The sequence below is a fragment of the Coloeus monedula genome, assembly GCF_965178545.1.
Source record: "Coloeus monedula genome assembly, chromosome: Z".
NCBI classification, from domain to species: domain Eukaryota; kingdom Metazoa; phylum Chordata; class Aves; order Passeriformes; family Corvidae; genus Coloeus; species Coloeus monedula.
In genome coordinates this window covers 63,794,271-63,816,611 of record NC_138822.1, presented here as the reverse complement: position 1 = coordinate 63,816,611, position 22,341 = coordinate 63,794,271, and the positions used below count along the sequence as shown (strand labels likewise).

General features: G+C 36.7%; 1 protein-coding gene across 3 annotated transcripts; it reads right to left on the bottom strand.

Moving 5' to 3' along the window:
* Positions 1-1,310: 1,310 nt before the first annotated feature.
* SGTB (small glutamine rich tetratricopeptide repeat co-chaperone beta) lies at positions 1,311-22,315 on the bottom strand. 3 transcript variants are annotated; one of them, XM_082301516.1, is made up of 11 exons: positions 22,175-22,315; positions 20,384-20,507; positions 15,248-15,351; positions 14,760-14,829; positions 10,980-11,079; positions 8,563-8,667; positions 5,433-5,571; positions 5,284-5,346; positions 3,243-3,280; positions 2,903-2,986; positions 1,311-1,452 (listed from the first exon to the last, which is right to left on the bottom strand). In XM_082301516.1, the coding sequence occupies exons 2-11, from the start codon at positions 20,481-20,483 to the stop codon at positions 1,341-1,343; spliced, it is 915 nt and encodes a 304-aa protein (XP_082157642.1). In that variant the 5' UTR covers positions 20,484-20,507; positions 22,175-22,315; the 3' UTR covers positions 1,311-1,340. The 3 variants fall into 3 exon arrangements, with proteins under 3 accessions (XP_082157642.1, XP_082157644.1, XP_082157643.1); XM_082301518.1 differs by having other exon boundaries at positions 20,384-20,498; positions 22,175-22,304; XM_082301517.1 differs by lacking the exons at positions 20,384-20,507; positions 22,175-22,315 and adding an exon at positions 17,948-18,203.
* Positions 22,316-22,341: the final 26 nt, after the last annotated feature.

Genomic DNA, 22,341 nt, shown 5'->3' with positions numbered 1-22,341 from the left:
CTGAGTTTCAGGAGTTCCTGTGTATTTCTCCATTTGGGAAACTATTATTACTCCTCCACATACCTCCTTCAGACCAACTGGCCATTGTCTAAGAAATCAAAGCCAGCTCTTCAAATTAATTTAGATATACCAAGAGGAGAGTGTGTTGTGAACCTCCCTGGGCTAAGAACAAGTGTACTTTGTATCAGAAAGCAGTGTGCAACAGTAAGCAGAGTAAAAAAAGTTAACATACTAGACATAGAGTAGAGCAGCAGTCTTGAAAGTGTAATATTAACTGAGCAAGAAACAAATACTATAGAGTGGAAAAATCTTTAACTTGACTATGTAACCATCATATTAGATAGATATGTGTAATTAAACTTTAAAAAAAATCCCCGATTGTTTAAGCCAGTGATTTATCACACAAGAATAGAAAAAGAATCCTTCTAAGGCAGTTCTTTTTTAAAATTTTCAGTACTAGTTATTTGTACAGTCACAGGCTCAGTTTTAGCTTATTACAGTTAAGAATTTTAAGTTTATATTAAATACTGCATACATACGGAATGTAATACAGCTTGCCATGCCTAGGAACATAGTGCCATAATTCTGACCTCCAGGGCTACCATCATGATGTGAGGGTATACATGGCAGTAGAAAAGCCTAGAACTTCTTTCCTTTCCCAAGCCAAGTTCCATTTTGATTTCTTTGCATTATCCTACACAGGCTTATTGTCTTCTTTTTCTCTACAATCTGTGGTACTCCTTCATATGCAATCATTTCCCTCTCTCCTGCCCAATGAAATTGAAAAATATTTCCTGTTACTCATGAAGGCTCCTCCCCAGGCTTAAAGAAACAGACTTCTCAAGGATGAGTTTTTAGTACACTATACTCCAACACTACTTAATGCTCATTATAAAAGGGCACATCAGATGGGCCTATTGTTTCAATATTTCAGTATTTCAATACTGTTTAAGGGAGTACAGCCATCATGACTCTCACCGTATGAGTAACATGTCTTTTACACTTGCATTTTAGAAGTAGCTCTTAGGCAAGATCAGCACACTCCCCACCCAGTAGCCCCGAAGGTCAATCTGATGCACATACTGAAATGACTTGGACTTGGGGATTTTAATAAACCACCTATTCAGTGTATTAATTTTCAGAGGAGTAACTATACATAAACGCTATGTTCCAAGTTATGTGCAAGAGATCTGTTTACCAGATTTATTCTTGTTTGCAAACACACACAAAGAATTGTCTGTCTTCTATTCAAGCAGAAGAGTTACAATGGTGCTTTTGCTACTAACTATGGTATGCATTTTGGGGTTATATATCATTCCAATTCATATGACTCCGTGAAGTCAGGAATGTTCTTCAGTGCTGCCACTCAAATATCTGCTCCGGATATGATTTCTCAGTTGCTCTATGAGCTCAGGATTCTGCTGCTGTATCTGCTGTGCAAACTGCTGCCCCCTGTGTTGAACAGTTTTAAGTGAAATCAGCAAATGAAAGTAGCATTTGTAAGAAAACAGGATATGCCAACACAGCTGAAAGGTGCATTACATTAAAATTAAGATTAAAGATATCTTGATTTACCATTTTAAGGTTTTTGCAGTATTATGACTTTATCTGGTTAAGGTGTCTCCAAACAGGATCATCATCATCAATTTATTTTCATTCTTTAGTACTATTACTTCTACTTGGTAACATGGAGGAGAAAAGTATCACCTTACAAAATATGTTACCTTTTATGGTAAAATAACACATCTGCTCCAGTGATTTATTCCCTTCTTTTTGAGAGGATCCACTCTAACTGTTTAAAGTAACTACTCTTAAGAGTTGATGTGCAACCTTTTGTTAATGGCTCCAGAAATACAGTGTGCAGCTGCCAACTTGTACTTGTGAACAAGATGTCATTAGTAGAAGGCAAACATACTATCAAATTTTTAGATCTTGCGTGATTGAAGTAATAACAGATCCATCTCTGTAACAGCTGTAGCTTAAGAGTTAAATTAATAGGTGAGACTAATTCCATGTAAAAGATAAGTGTAACACTTGTTTACTAATAAAAAACAAGTAAGTAAAAAATACGACTTCACAAAAAGCCTAGCTTGTCCTCTCTGTTACTTCTGCATCTTGTGCAAATAGCAAACTCTCAAGACTCCTTCAATCCACAGTGCAGACTGAAGGAAACCCACATTGTCATAGATGTCTGTGTAGTAAACTTTTTTTGTGAAAACAGCCCTAGATTTTTGCAGTGATACATTTCTGTTATGTAAATTATAAATTACTTTTGCCCTGAAGAGGTGAAACTTAAAAAATAGTTTGAAATTTGCTAGAATGCTGAAATAAAGTAAAATTGTATGCCCTTTAAGAGATCTTGGCATAAAAGCAAATGGCATGTTTTTGTGCAGACCCTTCCAGATGGATATCATCATTATACAATAAAAGCCTTGTGTCCTGGTTTTTGTAAAGGTATTCTTCATTATACTGAGTTCCCTGAAACATTCCTCATCTAAATGGAGGGATGCCAGAGCAGAAATTGGTTTGACCTGTGCTAAGTAAATCTGTAGCTTTCCTAACAATTTCTGAGATATCTGGTAGTAAATTTATCCACACAATTTGAAAACACATGTAGGAGTACTTAGAGGTTTAAAGGAATGTGTTCAGTAAGTGGCATTAGAAAATAACAACGTATGAGAACCAGGAAGTGAAGCTGAGCACACGGCAGTTCAATCAATCCAATTGATGGAAATGTATGGAGCAAACAAACAAGGTCCTGGAAAATAAGTCTTCGAGTTCTCGGTTTTAGTAACAAACAGTGGGAATAGGCCACAGTATAATTCACTTGACACTGTACCCTTTTAAATAGATATTGCACAGTTATCCTACTACAAATGTGACAGTTATAACTATTACTTACGCATGGATCAGACTGGACAAATCTGATAGGCCACCAACCCCAGCAGCAGGGCCACCAATGGCATTTGACATCATCCCTGACATCCTGGAACAGTTAGCACAGTGTTGGTATTGGGTGTCTAGGGACCTTTACTGTAAGCAATAAACCCCAGTTTTTTTGAATTGCTGAGAGGAACTAGAGTTGCAGGGAGAAGAAGCTACACTACTACAGTAAGCAAAACTAAAATTACATTTTCAGTAATATATCTACATTTCAAAAATACAGGTATAAGTACTATACATCTTATTAACTCAAACTTCTAAAGATACTTGTTTTAATAGTACCCCATTTTAATACTTACAGTTGTTGAATTTGAGGATTTTGCATTAAGCTTGCTGCCTAGAATAAACAACATACAGCTGAAGTTATAAAACATTTACTACTTGGGTATCACTGAGAAAAACTAGGGAGAAAACCCCCACGTGCTGTATTCTGTTTTATTACAAAATTAAGTTTACATGCACAGCAAAAAGAATACAGCAATGTATTTAATGGAAATGAAGCTGATAAAGTTTATTATGTGTTAAAGAAAAAATAATGGTTACAGATTCAAACATGAAAAATATGACGAGCCATTGAACATAAAAAACTCAGTACCAGAAAACAAAACAAACAAAACATTCAAGAATTGCAAGGACAAATGTTTTCTACTGGACTTTTTGGACAAAAGTCTGTATTTTGTTGCTTCTCAGCCTGGATAAATTAGTTTTGCAACTGTTATTAGTACCAGGCATTAACAGTTAAGATTATGGCCACAAAATATTTCGGAGTAAACCGGAATGTGGACTTACTTTGTAGCATGGTTTTGTGGTAATGCATATCTTCTCTGGTAACTGCATATCTTCTTATTTTGTAGTAAGCATGAGGCTATTTAAATTTCTCATTCATTAAGATACCTCTAAAATTACATTGAATTTACCATAGTGTGAGGGTGTCTATGGACTGATACTATAGAAAAAACCATGTGATTTTTCAACATTAATAATGTAATTCCTACAGAAGTCAGTGTCTGTATGAATACACCACCAGTAGATAAAACACAGTATGTGGTTCTTAACTCTCTTATTAAAGGTATTACAAAAATCAGATATATCCAATATTCATTCTATTGATCAATATATCACCATATATAGATAACTCAAAGGTAAATCAACTTTTTTCTCTAGTTAATAGTTAGTTATAAAATGTCACATGGATGTCAGTTCTGTCTTTAATACAGAGTTAGTTTCTTCCATCAGTAATAAGCCTTATTTAGTTTAGGGGCCCAAAATGGAGGCTACAAGCAATTTTCTCAAGGTCAGCCAGTGAGGCAATTTTTTCACTTTGACAACAAAACAAGTAACTACACCTTGGGAAAATAACTCATTTATTCCTGGATAAATGCCCTCTGTTCTATCTACTTGACCAGGCATCTTCTGGAAACAATGCAAAACGATCCTTTCCCAAAAGGCAGGTCCATACATCATTGATTCTGAACAGACACAGGTTGTCTTGAGTACGTCATGTGGCCAGTGAAATAGTACACTGTTTCAGTGCTATTTAATCATGAGTTCCATCAGAGAACTTGCTCCCTTTTTCCTAGCCTACTGTCTCTATTATTTGGACTATGTTATCAAACCAGATGTATGGATCTCTTTGGACTGCAGCGCACTTCCACACAAAAGCATTGACTGAAATGTGCTATTGCAATACCAAAAGGCATGTACAGTTTTAACTGCTTTCTTAAAGAAAATAAGTTTGGGGTTTGTTTTTATGGGTTTTTTTTCCATTTCTTTTTCTCCAAATTCCATTCTACAAAGTTAATTAATTCCATTTAGCTGAGAAAGCCATGCAGGAAAAAAAAGAATACTGAGGGAGAAATACACAATTTGTTATTGTATTGAACATAAAAGAATGCACTATAATAATGCACTATTTATATTAATTTTTGAACTCTTAAGGTTATTGGGGATAATTTGAAAGAGTAAGAATGGAAAGGTCTCTTGGGTAGTTCTCCCAAAGGAGAGTTACTTTAGTCCTTGTATCATTGTTAACTGCTCTGTGGAGAATTGAAGAAATTTTCACCATGCTGTTGACAAGACCTTTACTGTCATACCATACATAAAAACAGCATAGCTAATCTATGTGTGTTGTTTTCTATAAGTAACAGAGAATCAACTGGAAATAAGACAGGCATTATTGGAGATACATGCTTCACTTCTTGTTTTGAGTGTAAAATGATGTAGGAAAGTTGAAATTCAGTGTAATAAAACCATTGCTATAATAATAATTAAAATTGCTTGTGTTATTGAACAACAGTTGTTCTTAAAAGTTCAGTTTTTAAAACCTTGAAATATACTCACCATACTAATGAAGGCAGGATTGTTTATCAAGCTTGCCATGTCAAAACTCAGTCCAGTTCCAGTCTACAAACAAATTGCAATTGAAGCTAAGTTTCCTACAAAATCCCAGTTAAAACTATTGTAAAGAAATAGATACAGAGCAAACTTACAGGACTGGACACATCTCTTAGTTTCTGTTCTGCTATTTTCAAATTTGACTTGTAAGAGTCATTCTCTGGATCAAGATCCAGTGCTTTTTGATAACTGGTAACCGCTTCTTCGTATTTATTCACTGAGGTCAGAGCCAACCTAATGTGAAATAAAGAAATCCTGGTTAGAACATAAATGATAATCAAAAGCTAATGATACATCTTCTGTTCTAAGTAAAACAGTATCTCGCAACTGATTTTTAGCTTGATCTTAATTAAAACAGGTTTTGCTATTGTGGTACTACTGCTTAGTGTAAGTACTTGTTTTTGCAGAAAAGGGGATGCCTCAAGAACACATCTTGCATCATCTGTCTCACATATATGCAAGTTTAATTAAAAACTCCTTGGTATCATCAAGTGAGACTTAGTCTGTATTTTAAGAGCACAAGCTGGATTCAGCATGTGTGACTTTTTCCATAAGCTCTAAGTGTTTTTTTCCAGTTCTTTTGACCCAAGACATTATTTAGAAACTTATATGGCTAAGTAGGGCAAAGGTACTCTTATATGAATAATGCAATGTTAAGAAATTGGACCTACAAATACATTATTTATTTTTATATATTAAAAACCATGTACTTTTATATATAATAATTATTGTATTAAAATTTAAACATAGAAGATCTTTGGTAATTATATTGTTGTCTTCACACATTTTTATATAAATATTACTAATAATTTTAAGATGCTGGATGTACAAGTTTCAGCATAATGGATTTTTATTTCAGGATCAATGCAAAGGTTCTCCTTTCGGATCTTGTACTTTTAAAGCTTTTGACAAATGGGTTATACAGCATAGTAGCAATATCTCTAAAATGCTGTAAGAAACCCTTGTATCAGGGAAGCCTACTTAACGTTTTGAAAAGACTGTGCTCCAGCAGCTCTTGAGAGCACAGGACAGACCTACTACTTTTAAGCAGTATTTGTTTTCAAATTCAATTCACTACTATATTTAAAACATCATCTTTCTTTAAACTACTCCAGAAGTCCATCTGGTTGTTCAATTCTATCTTCTACTGTATTTTCAATTTATACTGACCAAAAAGCTAAACTGATCTATTCCACATTTTGTCAAAGTTTTGTGTAACCCACATTCAGCTATTTAGTACTTCAGTTCACCGTCTGAAGTGTGGTGAGCTACACAGACTGGATTGATAAGCTTGTGCCCACTAACAGACCTTGGTCTTTGGTCTCCTGGAAACAAGTTCAGTGTTTTAGATATATCTGTGCTAGTCATTGCTCTATGAAACTCCAGGAGTTTCCAATATTGCTCCTAGAAGCACCCACACAATATTAGTGTTTTCTCCCTTAACTCAATTACCCCCATAAAAAACAATCTCACTTTTGGCCCATTAACTTGCCAGAATAGTTTCTGACCAGACAAGAAATGCAATCCATTATTTCTGTGATGCAATAGTGCTTTCTACAGAAAAAGTATTTTACAGAGAAGGTTTCTTGGAGCACAGTACAAGTCAGAAGAGCAGACAACAATTTCTTTCCTCACAATTCCTACCCAGACAAGTGGTCTTTCAGGGTCATGCTGGAAATACCACCTTTAACTGACATTCCCACTTTTTTTTGACATTTCTGCATCTTTCTGTGACATATAAAGAATTTCTCTCAAATTCTGAGAAAAACTGATATGTCTCCATAATGCAGTCAGAGAACACATCTTTTTCGTAAGGACTTCTTGTTGAGAAGGTGGTTCCTACACTGGGGGGGGGGGGGGGGCGGGGCAGATTTTCACTTATTACTAACAAGCATGGTTTCCTCATTCAGCCTATGCCAAATGTTTACTCATCTGCTGAGTTAAGCAGTGACTTGTAGCTCAAAATATGTCCTCTATTAAAACAACCAGATGATCACATAAAGAGAAGCTTGATTCCCTGAGAATGGTCCCACTTTCAGTGTGTATCAAAGAAATATTGGTCTTAGACCTAAAATTCTAAAATAATATCCAATCTCCAATTAAATGAGCCTGTAGCATCCCTCCATATCAATGAAATCAAGGGAGCTTGGATTGTGCTATACAAAGAAACAATCTAAGGAGAATTAAATGAAACAAAACCAATTCAACAACCAATTCAACCTAAAATTTCAAAATTCATTAATCATTTCAAAAGCTACTTAGTCTAGGTTGGTATTAGTAAAATGAACTGTATTGTGGAAAGTTAAGTGATAGAATTTCACCACATTTTATCTTAAAATAAATGTCCCCTGCATGGTTTTGTCCCAGGCCAGGCCAACAAGAATTGCCACACACAGTTTCAGGACATGGTTCAGAATTTAAGACAGACAATGCAGTTTAGAAATAGGTTGTTTGGATGTGGCCACTCCATACTGCAAACTAAATTTTAATAGCATGGACATGAGCCATTTTGTGCCAACTGATGCAACAAACAATCCAAGCATTTTTTAATTTACTGGTATAAATATAACCTCCAAAGACATATGCAGCATTAAGTCCACTACCAAAATGTGCTTGATTATTGAAAATGCAAAGCTAGACATCCTGGGAGGACAGCCCTTCACTCAAACCAACAGCCTGTTAGAGCATTCCTGACATTGTTTTCAGGTAACACTTAAACCCACCCTCAAGAGGTTATACAGGTAATCTCTCAGACATTACTGAGAAAACCTGCCAAAGAGACATAGTTTATTCTTGCTAAAATATCTGCTTCCAAAGAGCTATTATTGAACAGAAAAATTAAGACTTTATTCCTGCTAGTGTGAAGCCCCAGTATTGTTCTCTAACAGCATCATTAACAGTTTCAGTGTTCCAACAACAGAATTTTGATTACTTGTAACTAGTTAGGAACTAGTTAGAAACAACCATCATTATTTCCTAAACTAAATCCAGCAAGTTGATAAATTGAAAGACAAAAACTGCAAACTGATGAAATAAGATGAAAATGCTGGTATCAATCACTTATAAAAAGAGCTGACAGTCTGACAGGGTCATCTTCAGAAAATTCCTACACTTTCAGAACAAGAATATCAGCTGAATAAAACAAGCTGGCTCCACATATTTCAGAAAATCTATGGTGATGTACACATGGGTCTTCAGTGTTTACTCAGATTTCTATTAGCTTACCCCATTCTTCCATATGCTTTGCTGTACTTTGGATCTATTGCTATGGCACTCTCACAGTCCTTTATTGCTTCCCTGAAGTTGTTGAGCTTACTTTGAGCAGCAGCCCTAAGAGAAAGATGGTAAGGAAATGAGAGCTTTGTCAAAAAACCCAACCAACCAACCCACAAACCAAACCAAAAAAAACCCCAAAACAAAACAAAAAAAACCAACCAAACCCCCAGCTTAGATATTCACATGTTTGTGACTTATTTAATCTTGGTGACTTTTCATTCGCTATTTAGGCAATGCTTCACTTTCTTTAATGAAGTAGGACAAGCAAATGTTATGGGTTAAGTACGTGCATAGGTGCATTGCTGGGCTTCGGTTTTGGAGAACATGCACATCTCTGAGGACACAAAGGACAAATAATTCTAAGGAACTATCTAAGATCTAGCATATGACTGTGCACAAAATAAATCATAAAACCTATTACAAGAAGTGAAACTGTCAAGTAGTAGTTTACATAAAATCATTGTTAATGGGGAAATATTTTATACAATTGGTGTTTCCCAGCAAGAAGTATCATTTTACAGCCATTCAGAGGAATGCTGTGATTCTCCCTGCTCAGTTTTTTAAAAGTCAACTCATGCTTGTAGGTAAAGCATGAGAACATTTCTCAATAACCTCTGAATTACTAAATTACAATTGCATCTCTATATTGGAGAAATATTAAATGTTGCAGATATTAATACAATAAGAGTAAAGACTTAGCCAAATTAAAAAGGACATTGAAACACACTAAATCAAAACTTCACCAGTTTGAAAGGTCTCAAACCACTCTAACTTATTCTTCCTTGGTTAAAAGAAATAGTAGACATTACAATGTTTTCATTGCATAAAGCATTTCTCTTTTTTATTAAGAATCCTTTCTCCTGTGATTACCTCCAAATTGCCTGAGTTTTTCTGACTTTGATTAAAATGTCTTCTGAATGGGACTACTTATGTATTTTAGGCTGTTTAACAGTTGTCCAACTCCACAGATGCCAGTGAAGATTTATAAATAAAAGCTGGGAGCAATGCTTGTTCTCACATGTGTTTGAACAGAAAATGTTTTTCCATGTTCACAAGAAGATTTATATGACCAGTTAAAATTCTGAGAGCATATCAGCCCTCTCTTTTTTGCACTGCTGTGAATACAAAACAATCCGACTGAACGCAGTATGTCCCCGTGGCTCCTAAACAAGCTTAAGATAAGAATAAGGTGTACTTATTCAAACACCCTATCATCCACAAAACTCCAAACAACTCCTGTTTTCTTTTAAATAATTACATACAATACTGTACTGACTGACATCAAGACATTTGGTTCTCACAAATGTGGTATGTGATGATGCAACACAAAAATTATTTCTGCTCTTGCTAATTACACCTTTGACATTTAAGCCCCTTCTACTGAGGAAACTTCCAGTGATTTTGGGAAGCTTTTGAATCTGGTCTGATATTTCCACTTTATACCTAAAGTTACTCATGTGATCAGTTTTCACAAGGAATATAGATGATTTACACTTTGAACTGCCATCTTAAATATGTAAAATGTTAGCATAAGTGCATATTTCCTTTATACTTGGCTTTAAACACTGAATCTTTCATTTGTATTTATCACAAACTAGACTCTAAAGCAATGGATGCAGAGCTCCAAAAAGAGCACAATCCAGTGGGTACAGTGCCACAAGGCCAGATTGACAGCAGTTAATATATCCTCTATCCTTAAATTAATAATGGAGGCACTCTAGAGGCAGGCTCATTCCAGTAGGGCCCACAGTCAAGACTGCCTTTGCTCTTGGGCTGGTCATCCAGGCAGTGTTCCACAAGAGCGGACAACTGTGACTAGGTTAACATGCCCTTCCAAGCTTATCTGATGCCAAATCACTATGTCTTCATGATGGTAAAGAACAGATTAGATAACAAAATTGTAACAGCAGCACTGTTATTTTTCAACAGGTCACACATAAAAATACTGAGTATTTACAAAACGCTTGAAATCTCCAAAATGGTATTCCCACACTGATGATTTTTTTTTGCCAGAGATAGCTAGTACTATGGGAGATAGAGAGAGCAGCTGAGTCACTAGAACACCAGAGAAAAAGGCTTTTACTACTCTCAGCAGGCTGGAAATCACAGCCTATGTTATGATTTCATACAGACAACCTGACACACAGTACCTGGTCTGAAGAGTTGTACGTAATTTTAAAGCCCATGTCACACCTTTAACTCATACAGATATGCTGAATGAGCTCACTTGCACTCAAATTTTACAAATCTAACAATAGATTTCCGAATAGTGGGGTTTCTAGCCTTGTGTTCGACCTGCAACACAATTTATTTTTAAAATACTGTTAAAGTCCAGGAATGAAAGGTGTGTATCATTTTGGTTTTACCTGTTGCAGTAATAGACTGCATTGTTTGGATCCAGTTCTATAGCCTTAGTGTAACAATCCACTGCAGCACCATAATTTTCTTCCTTCATATGATTATTACCTGAAATAAATAATAATAAGCTCTTAAGTAGTTAGATGACACAGTATGTAGTTAGATGAGAGCTCTGTATGAAAGAAATAGAGCAGCTACCTTATAGCATCTATATAAGTGACTTATGACTGCACTTTCTTGAGATACATTCTTTTAAACAGAAATGTCATGGAATAATGCAAATAAAAATATCTACTATGTCTGTAGAAGTTTATTATGTACATTGCAGTACATCATAGAAACCTTCCTCTTCTCATCTTGGTATTTCAGACTTTCCAGCTAGTTTCTGCTGTTAAGCAAAGATCACTTCACTGAGAAGTGTCATTGTAATTGCAGTTCCACTCTAGTATAGATTCATCAGTCTTAACTATCTTTGCAAGCCCAGTATGTTAATTTTTTAATCTCATTTTCTTGTATGTCCCAACAACTTCCTTGTAACTATCTACATAACACAAAAAAATCAAACAAAAGTAAAACTAAGCACATAAGCTGCATTTTTGTGACACTACTTAATTAATTCATTAAGATAATGAAATGTATAGCATAAGCAATCTAAAAGGATTCAGAGGTAAAATTTCTCACCAAGGAAGCTTAGAACTTCTCCTCTGTAACAAATTTTCACATTTCATATGTTTTACGTCCAGTGGAAAAAACCCCAGAAATATTTATGTAACTTCTCTATGGACAGAAAATTCTGGACTAAGATCTTTCAAAGCAAAAGACACCTTACACATTCTTTTGTCCCCAACACAAGGCAATCCTGGTAGTTCTGATGACACAGTAGTAAAAAACCTAGTCCAGAGTGCCCAAACTTGTCTGTGGCCCTGATACTATCAATTTTTGGCCAGCTAGATCCTACAGAAGCCTTGACTTCCTAGAAACACTAAGAAATTGTCAGGAAAATTATAGACTTGCACTGACTTCTTGTACTTTGGCCAAATATTTTAACCTTCTCCTAAAATAAACAAGTCAAGGGATAGGTCAATAAGTTATTACTGATGTAGGTAACTGCGTAAGCAAAGGCTAGAAAAGTTCAGTCAGCACAACAGTTTTACAGAAAGCAAGACTGTGGAGCAAGTCCTCTGTGCTTACACTAAATGAAACAACTGTACTTGCATTTATTTGTGAACACGGAGAGCTTAATGAACAAAACCAGATTTAAGTAACAAAATATCATCAAAGTAGTACAAAATCACATCGTCTTAATAGTGCTATACTAGACTGCAATTATAGTCAGCAATCCTTTCCAGTGAGAAGTCAAACAAACTGTACTTGCATGTATACCTTCAAAATACACAGAGAACAGATGGACAGCAATTAATATATCCTCTATCTTTCTTGTTTCTAGAGGCCCACTGTCTATGCAGCTTTCCTTTATTCTAAGGTAAAGATCTGTACACTGAATTATGTTGTCAGACAAAATAGCCTTGCAAGTTAGCTGCACTCAGCAAGATTGCAGCAGTCAGTGTTCCTTTAAAACAAAAATTCCATCAATGACTGTCAATGTTAGAATTTCTGATACTGGTCTGAAGATGATCCAGGGTGCAAGGCTAAGTTGGAGATAGTATCAGTGCATACCCTTCTTGTTATCTCTCTCTCCAGCTGCAACCTTGCTAAAGGAAAACAGAAAAATAGCTAGATCTACTAATTTTGCTGAGATATGGAAAAGCAACTATTCTGTTTTAGTATCATAAAAAATCCTTAAGACAAAAAAATTACACAAATTGTTATACTTTTGAATGTGTGTCCTCTATACTGAGAATACTACCTATTGTTATAATTATACTGTGGTAATAAAAGACAGATCTTTTTATGATCAGGCCACTATTACACTATAGAAACGTGCACATAATCTGTGCTCTTATACTAAGCCAAAGTGTCAAGTGATATACAAGGTTAGGCAAGTAAATTCAAGTATTTAGTAGTCTGAAGGGTATATTACTTCCTGGTTCTATAAGGACCAAGAAATAAAATTCAGCTCCTTGATTTTGTTTTGCCATTCATTAGCCAATTTCTACAAATATTAGCGCTGGTTTGAGACCATAGGAGGAGCAGGCTGGTGGCCACAAAGGTGACGGAAGTTATTCCATTGGTAAGGACATACAGATAGAAATGAGGAAATCAGTTACATAATTTATAGAATAGATATTAAAGAAGATACAGGTCAAGTAGACTTCCCCAAGTTACCCAATTTATTTCCTAACTTGGGCTAGTAAATACTCATAACTGAAAAGCATGATAGTGGTGAAGGATTATATGTGTCTGAGTATGTGAAGGATCAAAACAACAGAGAAAGCAGGACACTAGGTTTTAATTTTATTATAGGAAATTACCAGAGGCATCTCATGCAGTTCAAAACTGCTTACTAATGCCCCTGACAGCTGACATTTGAAATGGTCCTTTGTTAAAGTTTAGACCCTTTCAATTTTTTTTCAGTAGAGCTGTGGAATTACTTTGGTAAAACCACATGAAGACTAACACATAGACTGAGAAAATGAAATTAGTGTGTGCTATTTCACAAACTCTTGTGGGATAAAAGATAGCAAGACTGAAGTCACAGATTTAAAACAGCTGTAACACCCACACCTGCAAAGTGCTGGCTATTCCTACAGTTCAATAACCATACTGAGACCTAGAGGTATTCTTCACTTTCCATGAGTTGGCAGTAACAGCAAAATGAAAAGCCAGCACGCACAGCAGGTAGGTTACAACTGACTAACAAATTTTCACCTGTGACCTAACCATGTTTGAGCTCTCATCCTCAGAATTAAAGAGCTAATGAGCAACTCCAACAATTAGGAAAGCTTACTTTCAGAGCCAGTAGTGGGCTGCATTTATGATTACAGATGATCAATTTTAAGACAAGCGAGACATGGAACTCATTTTGAAAAACAGTAGGACTTTTTCCACATTATTATGGAAATTTTAAGAGGATTACATTTGCCTTGCAAGTAGAAGTTTACTTATTTTTCCTATAAAACTCAACTATCTGAAAATCTAACAGGTCATAAACAATGTAATTCATAAGGCATCAATCCATAACAATTCGTAACAGTCATCAGTGCTACATGCTTTTTTCCATTCCCCTCCCCTTCTTTTTGAGGGGAAATATATGGCTTGCTTGTTAGGAAGCATTAGTGACTTCTATGGTACAGCAGCTTTTCCTTACAGAACAGCAGTAACAGCTGCCAAAGGGAAAATAAACAACTGGCTCGTCTGCAATTTTTATAAAGCACACAAATAATTTCACATATGTGAAATATTAACCCCAGTAAGTTCACAAGAATTTTTCCATTGGCTTCTGCTGGGTCAGTTTTTTACAAATGTTTGACATCATATAACCATTTCAATAAAAGTAGAAACTTGTATAACAATTCCATGTACAAACAGCCAAACAACAGCTGTTCGTTCTTTAAAGCTTCTGCTACTTAGGAATGTTTCCACCTTTACATGTTATCCCTTAGATTTTTAGCAACCTCTAGAGACAGGAAGAGAATAAACATTTTTTTCTTTGCTCCTGGATGGAACAAATCACCTAGCCCTCTTATGACATAGCAGTCACCAGAGAATGTATAAACTGAAGTTTTTTGTGGGGTGCTTGGTACCCAGCTGCTATACTATCACTACCCACAATAATGCAAAAATGTAATAAGAGCATAAGACAAGTTATTTTTACTTTTATTACAAACCTTCATCCTTCAGTTGGTCAGCCTTTACAACGCCCTCTGGTAAAGAACGTGAGAGAGGCAGCATGTCATTCTGTATGAAAAAAAACCCAAGATTTTTTCCTTTAATATATAAGCCCTGATTTTATCAAAAACTTTCAGAAAGAACTGAGAAGCATCAGCAAACTATGAATGACCTCAGGCACATCAGGCATTTAACTCTGGGAATTGCAAAATGCTTAAATGAAGAATAAAAAACTTCAAGTGAGAATGAGGCATCCACTCTTCAGTAATTTTCTATATAGAATTTTCCTTGTCTAGCTGAAATTAATTCCTCCCACTGCCCCCAAAGATTCTCATTATGCTAGCTTTTATGGAAATTTAGCTTTTTTCATAGTTTCCTTAAGTTTTCACATCATTTTGACCTACACAGCTCTTTAATATTGTGTATACAATATGAAACCTTAGCACATATTGGCAGAGTAACTCTAGAATCTAAATTAAATTCTTACCTTTTGAATAGAATTAGTGAACATTTCTATCAAATGCTGTGAGGATGCAAGATGAGTATCTTCCAGGGTAATCTTAAACACAGTCTCCAGACACTGAATTGCAACTTACAGGAAAAAAAATTAACAATATAAGTCACCAGTTTCTCAATAGAAGCATAACTTCACTGATTTATTTATAAAGCTGTGACTCACTTCCTTATTCAGCTAGTAAAAGCAGCTCTTTGGAACATACCAAAAAATAAAGAGAGGCTACCTGATCCCCACAGAATTAGCTTGCTGAAGAAGATCTAAGATATACACAATCCACATATAGTTTAACCATTACATTTAAAACTTAGTTTCAATTCTTTCAGCCTTTTATTCTTAATATAAAACTATAGTGATTTAACAAAAGCACCACACCTCATAGTACAACTATGCATGTCCATGTGTCACATACCCCACCTCAAAGCACACAACTGGCATATATTTGTGTGCCATAACAGCTGGAAGAAAATGGCTCATCTTTACTGTACAGAATAAAGGCAAGATACTTATTACACTTATCTTTTCTTTGGAACCAAGTATATTTATTTGAAGATACTTTATTAACAAAATCCTGCATTAATCACAGAAGTTTATCCTATAAAACAAATATCTGCAGTATCCCTTCACATGTTCTGTGCGTAAGGATTAAATGGCCCTCCAAAACCTGCAATAATGCAAATACACTCAGTAAGCCTAAAAACGTAGAGCCATATCCCTAGCTGAAGTTTTAAATATGCTCATATTTTTAGACAAAAGAAGATCAGTGGCAATTACTGTATACAATTCTGTATATATACATACCTATACATACACACAGTTACACTACTGCAAATGATATAATTATTTTCCTTATAATCTTAAGAACCTAGTACAATGTTTATATTAACGTGTATCATCTAAATATTTTAGACTGAAAACTGAGGAGGAACAAAGAAGGATCATTGTAAACCCTAGTTTGAACAGAAAAATGGCTGTTTTAACTTAAACTATAGACAACCAGCAGTATCTGAATTCAAATTATGTATCAGTAAAAGCAGATTCTTAGTATTTAAACTTACCTTCAATCCAATGTTAACCTAATCAATATAATTTGAATTACTTGCATTACAATGAAACTGAACACTGATCCAAAATTAGAAAAAATAAAATTACTGAAGGTTAGCAACAGTAAGGCCAGTTTTTATCTTCTATGTCACAGCAGGCAGGAAAGGGGGGGGAAATAGATTTGTAAAATAGTAAAACCTAGAAAACGTTATTAAAAAAAATTTACAACATACAATAGAAATTTCTTACAAACAGTATAGCATGACACAAAGTAAAAGTTGGTAACATGTAACAATTGAATACACTGCTAAATATGCAGACAAGTTGCTCCTATAATCTGTAAATCAATTTACTAGGTTCTAAATCACCCAGTAAGAGCACTGAGGGATTTGGGTTAAACTCTTTTGTCCCCTGCTATGTGAAAAACTTAATTCTTGAAAACACAGATTACACTGAATTTTGAATTATATATATTAATAGTACTTATTACCAAGCTGATTATAAAATCAGTGGAATTACACATGTTTTTTCCTTATATGACTTAACAGGAAGCCACTTGCAATAGTTTACATACTAATGTTCCCTGCCAGTTTAACTAAAGACACTCCCTTTTCTGAATGCCTCACCTCATTTGTAGTTTTGCATAAATTTAAAATACAGCCCCATCCCTTATCTTTTTCAAGGCATCAAATCTATGACACCAATGATACAGAAGAGTTTTGCAAAATGCAGCAGTGCACATTATGTGTACACAAAGTAATTCTGACTATAACATTGTTACTACTCAGCATTTTCATCAAATAATTAGTTGGTGCAGTGAATTCCCATATTTCTCCTTTAAATGGAAAATGGAATATATAATCCTTCTATCTATCACAGATAAAATTAGGACCTCTTATAGGATGAATCAATAGGTTAGAATAACCACTGGCTAAATGCAAGCCAACAACAGAAACCCACATAGAAATAAACACTGAGAAAACAGAAACATTTTCAAATCAGAAGATGTAATAAGTTGTGACAAGATCAGCAACTACCCTGTTTTAATGCTACATGAAAACCTGACTCCAGTAAACTCAAAGGAGTGGAAACTTGTCTTTTGCCTGAAAAATTTTGCAGAAGGCCAGATTGCCAGCACCTTGCTATCCCATTTATCAAAGTGAGACACTGTCAAATGCTGCAAGCTCAGTATTATTGGGGAGAGAGTTGATGCACCATGTCAGCTATTCACCTAAGATTTTTCCTATGTCTGATTTCAAAGGCCAAAGTTATCTCTTCTCCCAATTAGCTCTACCATGATCCACCTAGGTGGTGGCTGAAGCTTCAAGTGACCACCTTGCAAACCAGTACAGATGCCCACCTCCCTGTTGGAACAGCTGGGGCTCACACAAACACCCACTATCTGATAATACCAGCACCTGGGCTATGCTGGAGCACAGCTCTGTACCCCCAGTGCCACATAGCTCCATGATTTTTTGCTCTCCAAACACAAGTTTGCATCACCAAGCAACACAAAAGCATCACAGCCAACACGCAGACTACTGATCACTGAATAATGAGCATTAATTGGGCTGCTGAGGCCTCCTTAGTACTTGCTATCATCTTGCTTCATGTTACACATAACCTTACCCAAGTCAAGTATTACATGCATCCACTGCCTTCCTGTTTTGGAAACACTGCCTTAGAGAAATTAGTTGTGGTACATCAATCATAGAAGTAAGAAGAAAATCACAGCCTTGTGCATGTTGTAGAGAGTTTTTCCTTTAATCCCACAGAAACAGGTGCTAGAGAAAAGAAGAAAGAAAGAGAGCGACAGAGAGAAAAAAACCCCACCCTGTAAACAGGAAAGAGAAATAACTGCAATTTAAACACAGTCTAAAATACAACTTGGAAGAAGAGATCTTCTCTTTTGTATGTAGTTCATACAAAAGAGTTGAGCACTAACCACTGGGGACCTGTAACACTGCTCTGGATGCTAAGGGAATATATTTCTCTGGTATACCTTCCAATTACTCTTCTTTCTCAAAATAAGGCATTTTTATTCATCAAGCAAGTACAAAATTCCTAAAGGAAATTTACACTCTCATTGACATTACTATATAATTCAAACATGCAGAATGCAGGTTATCATCAAGTATGAATACATCCTAGACTTGCATTTTATAAAGGCTCAATTTTTTTTGTAATGTTCTATGTCTTTTGTTGTTTTATGGGAAAAGGGAACTGTTTGAATTACTTCTTGGCACAGTCAATCATACAGTGTTTTATCTTTTCACAGATACCAAATAGGCACATAAGGTACCAACAAAAACTACCAGTCAATTCTTTTCATCCTTTATGTCTCCACCTAACATTAAACACTTCAGTGAGTAAGACTTGGGCTATTGCTACTCTACATGCACCAAAGATATTTTGCACAACTAAAATGAGGCTATTTTTCAGAATGCCCGCCTCTTATCCTCTAACACATAGCATATGGTCCCATGCTTGTGGCAGAGCAGAGATCTAAAATTAGGATTTCAGATCTGTATTAAAATGGTAAATTTTGCATTAGCATTTAAGCACCACTGAGGTTTTGTAATATTTTTTATTTGGAAAACTGAACCTTAAAATTCATTCTTTCCTATACACATTGGCTAAGGCTGCTCTAAGACATGTTACCAGGTAAATTTTCAACCGTTACCCGATGTTTATCAGTTTCATTACAAAACCAAAAGTAAATCTCTTCATCTCTCATTATATATGATTTCCAAAAGCATTGTTTTCTTTCATCAGATGAACATCATCATAATCTGACACAGGTTAAATTTGTTGATGGCTGCCGCTTTTCAAATGTACAAAATGCTCCAGATTCTGACGTAAAACCAAATCTTTTGGCTTTTATTCCTTTGGGACTATCCTTTGAATATAATGACACAAAGCTTTCTTTCTTGTTTACTTTGGTGAGTAACTACACTGGATAACCAACAGATAATAGAAGGAAGCACACTCCAAATTTATCTTTTAATTTATGCCTCTGAGAAACAGGACTTGCTTTGCATCTCAGCAAAGTCTCTCCATGCTTAAGATTTCACAGAACTCAGTGATCAACTGCACTGCTGGTCCTAGACTTCTCCCTCCAAATTCCTCCTCTGGCAGATGGTCAGAATCAAAGACTGCTTGAAACAGTAGAAAGATCTTTTTAAAAGATGCTATGAAAAACTTACTGCAGTATTAAGACTTTATTCTTCTCTCAATTCCACATTCTGATACCACCTGGCATGAAGTCTCCAGGAATTAGGGAAAAGGAATAAGAGCAGTATGAAGGAAAACATCAAATACTACAAGGTTACAAAGACAATCTATTTATCTGTCTGTAGCTATGTCTACAGACAGATGAACTTGGATGTATAATAGAAGCTATACCATACTGAAAATATTCACTACCACATACTCTTTGGAGCCAGTACTGAAGTGAAAAAGAAATGCAAAGCATTTATCTTATTTTCCGTATTCTTAGGATGTCTTTTCCCTCACGAGTAACATAGAATCCTTGCAAGTAGAAAACAGTTCTCCTCATAAACGAAAACCAATATAGTAACTGTTTTACTTCCTCTGTAACCAGCAGAGCTAGTAACAGATATGAAATGCAGAAAGAAACCAAACATAAAAGAGAAAGAAGCAGCAGAAATTTGTGGGACACATACACAAGTCATTACCAGTGTCTGCATTACAGCACTGCTTAACTTAGAATCATAGGTTCAGGCTGGGGAAGAACTCTCCCACTGATGTGATTTAAAGTACCTGTTGCTCAAATTAAGGCACTACACATTTGTAGCTTTATAATACTTTTTAAATGACAGACGTCTTTAAACTAATAATCTCAGAAACATTAAGATCATGATCTTATTTGCAGATAATATTTGGTGGCAGTTTCATTTACGTCACTCCAGTTACCTTCTGTCATATTATACATAAAGAATTTAACACCTGTGTAGGTATTATATACATATACACATACAAACACACATATATATGTATATATACATATAAATAAATATATATGAAAGCACCTTTGTTGCTTACCTTCCAAGCTTTCTTGTTCATCTGGAGTGAAAGTATCCATCTGACTCTGCTCTCTCAAGAAATGGATGACTGCATAAACCAAGCGCTTGACTGATGACATGTTGAAATTGATTTTCTGTTATGTCTTAAAAACAACAGAATCTCTTACTTCAGAAAAATTAATTCCTACAGTATTGCAACCTCCTAGTAACCTCAGTAAGAAGTATACATAATACATAAAACCTTATCATTCACCAGAAAGCCCAGTAGCACGATACCTTGAAAAAAGTGGTGAAATTGCATGGATTAGGGGAAACTGCTACAATCATCTCTTCTAACTATCAAAAAACCCACATATTTGCTCCAATTCATTCCTGGAGGAAAGTTCACCAAGGCTGAAATAATTAGCAACTTATTTGTTATTTATTGGGCTTTTTTAATGGTTTGCACTTTATTTCTAAGACATATTGCAAGGAGCACATGCTTAAGTCAAAATCAATTAAAAAGCTACTGTATAACTGTAATGACAAAGAAACACACTTCAGTACAAGTTGTTTTATGGTATGACATGGTGTTATCCTTTGATAGAAGATGTTCTATGGTCTGATATGGTGTTATCCCTCGATAAAAGATGGTCTGTGGCGTTATCCTTCAATAGATGTTCTATGGTGTGACACATACAGTGTTATCCTTTGATAAAAGATGTTCTACGGTGTGACACACATGGTGTTATCCCTCAATAAAAGATGGTCTGTGGTGTTATCCTTCAATAGATGTTCTATGGTGTGACACATACAGTGTTATCCTTTGATAAAAGATGTTCTACGGTGTGACACACATGGTGTTATCCTTTCATAAAAGATGTTCTCTGGTGTAACACTTTATTATCCGTTAATAAAAGGTGTTCTATGGTGTGACACGGTGTTACCGTTTCATAAAAGGTGTTCTATGGTGTGACAGGCTGCTCTGAGCAGTTTATTGTCACTTTGGACAAAGAAATGGAACACTGTGACCTCAGTGCATACTTGTGATTAGTGACACTACTGGCTCAGTCTGATTTCCATTCAGCATCAACTGGAAGTTACATAACTTGGAGGACAATTTTAGTTACAACTTTCTAAGTTGTTTTTCGTTAAACCATTTTGATTTAAAAGGGCACAATCTTATCCAGTTCTCCAAGCAAAGCAGGTTTAAAATATAGCATGAATGGCAAGATCAGGACCAGCTCTCGCTACGTTATTTTCTCTCCACAACCCTCGAGCAAACCGGTGCGCGGCCAAACCCACACCAGGCAAATCCAATCGCGGAGACGGGGAAAGCCGGGAAGGCCACCGGCCGGGGATGCACAGCCGGGGACACTGGGGTCCCCTATCCGCCCCCCACGAGGGACGGAGCGGGTCCCACTGGCGGGGGATGCACAGCCGGGGACACTGGGGTCCCCTATCCGCCCCCACGAGGGACGGAGCGGGTCCCACCGGCCGGGGATGCACAGACGCGAGCACTGGGGTCCCCTATCCGCCTCTCATGAGGAACAGCATGGGACCCACCAGCCGGGCCGCCCTCCCTCCCCACACCCACCTGCCGGTCCCTCCCAGGCCCGGGTCCACTCGCTCGGGCCCCAAGGACAACTCTGCACCACCCGCGGCACGGGCCCCTCCCGGCACCGCACGGACCGCGGCCACACCGCCCGGGGCCCGATCCGCCCCACCGCCCCCGAGCTCCGCGGACCGGGGACTGCGGGGAGGCAGCGCGCAGCCTCCCCATCATCCCCGCAGAGCTGCGCTCGCCCAGGGGAGGGGGCATCGCCCTTACCGTGCGAGATGCGGCGAGTCCGCGCTGCCACCAGCGACGCGGGGGCGTGAGGAGGCGGCGGAAGCGGATGCGCAGGACCGCGGCGGAGCGGGGCTGAGCGCTGCGCCCGCGGGCGGCGAGAGAGCGACGCGGGAGCACAGCCAGTTCTCCCTCCTCTCCTGCCTCCT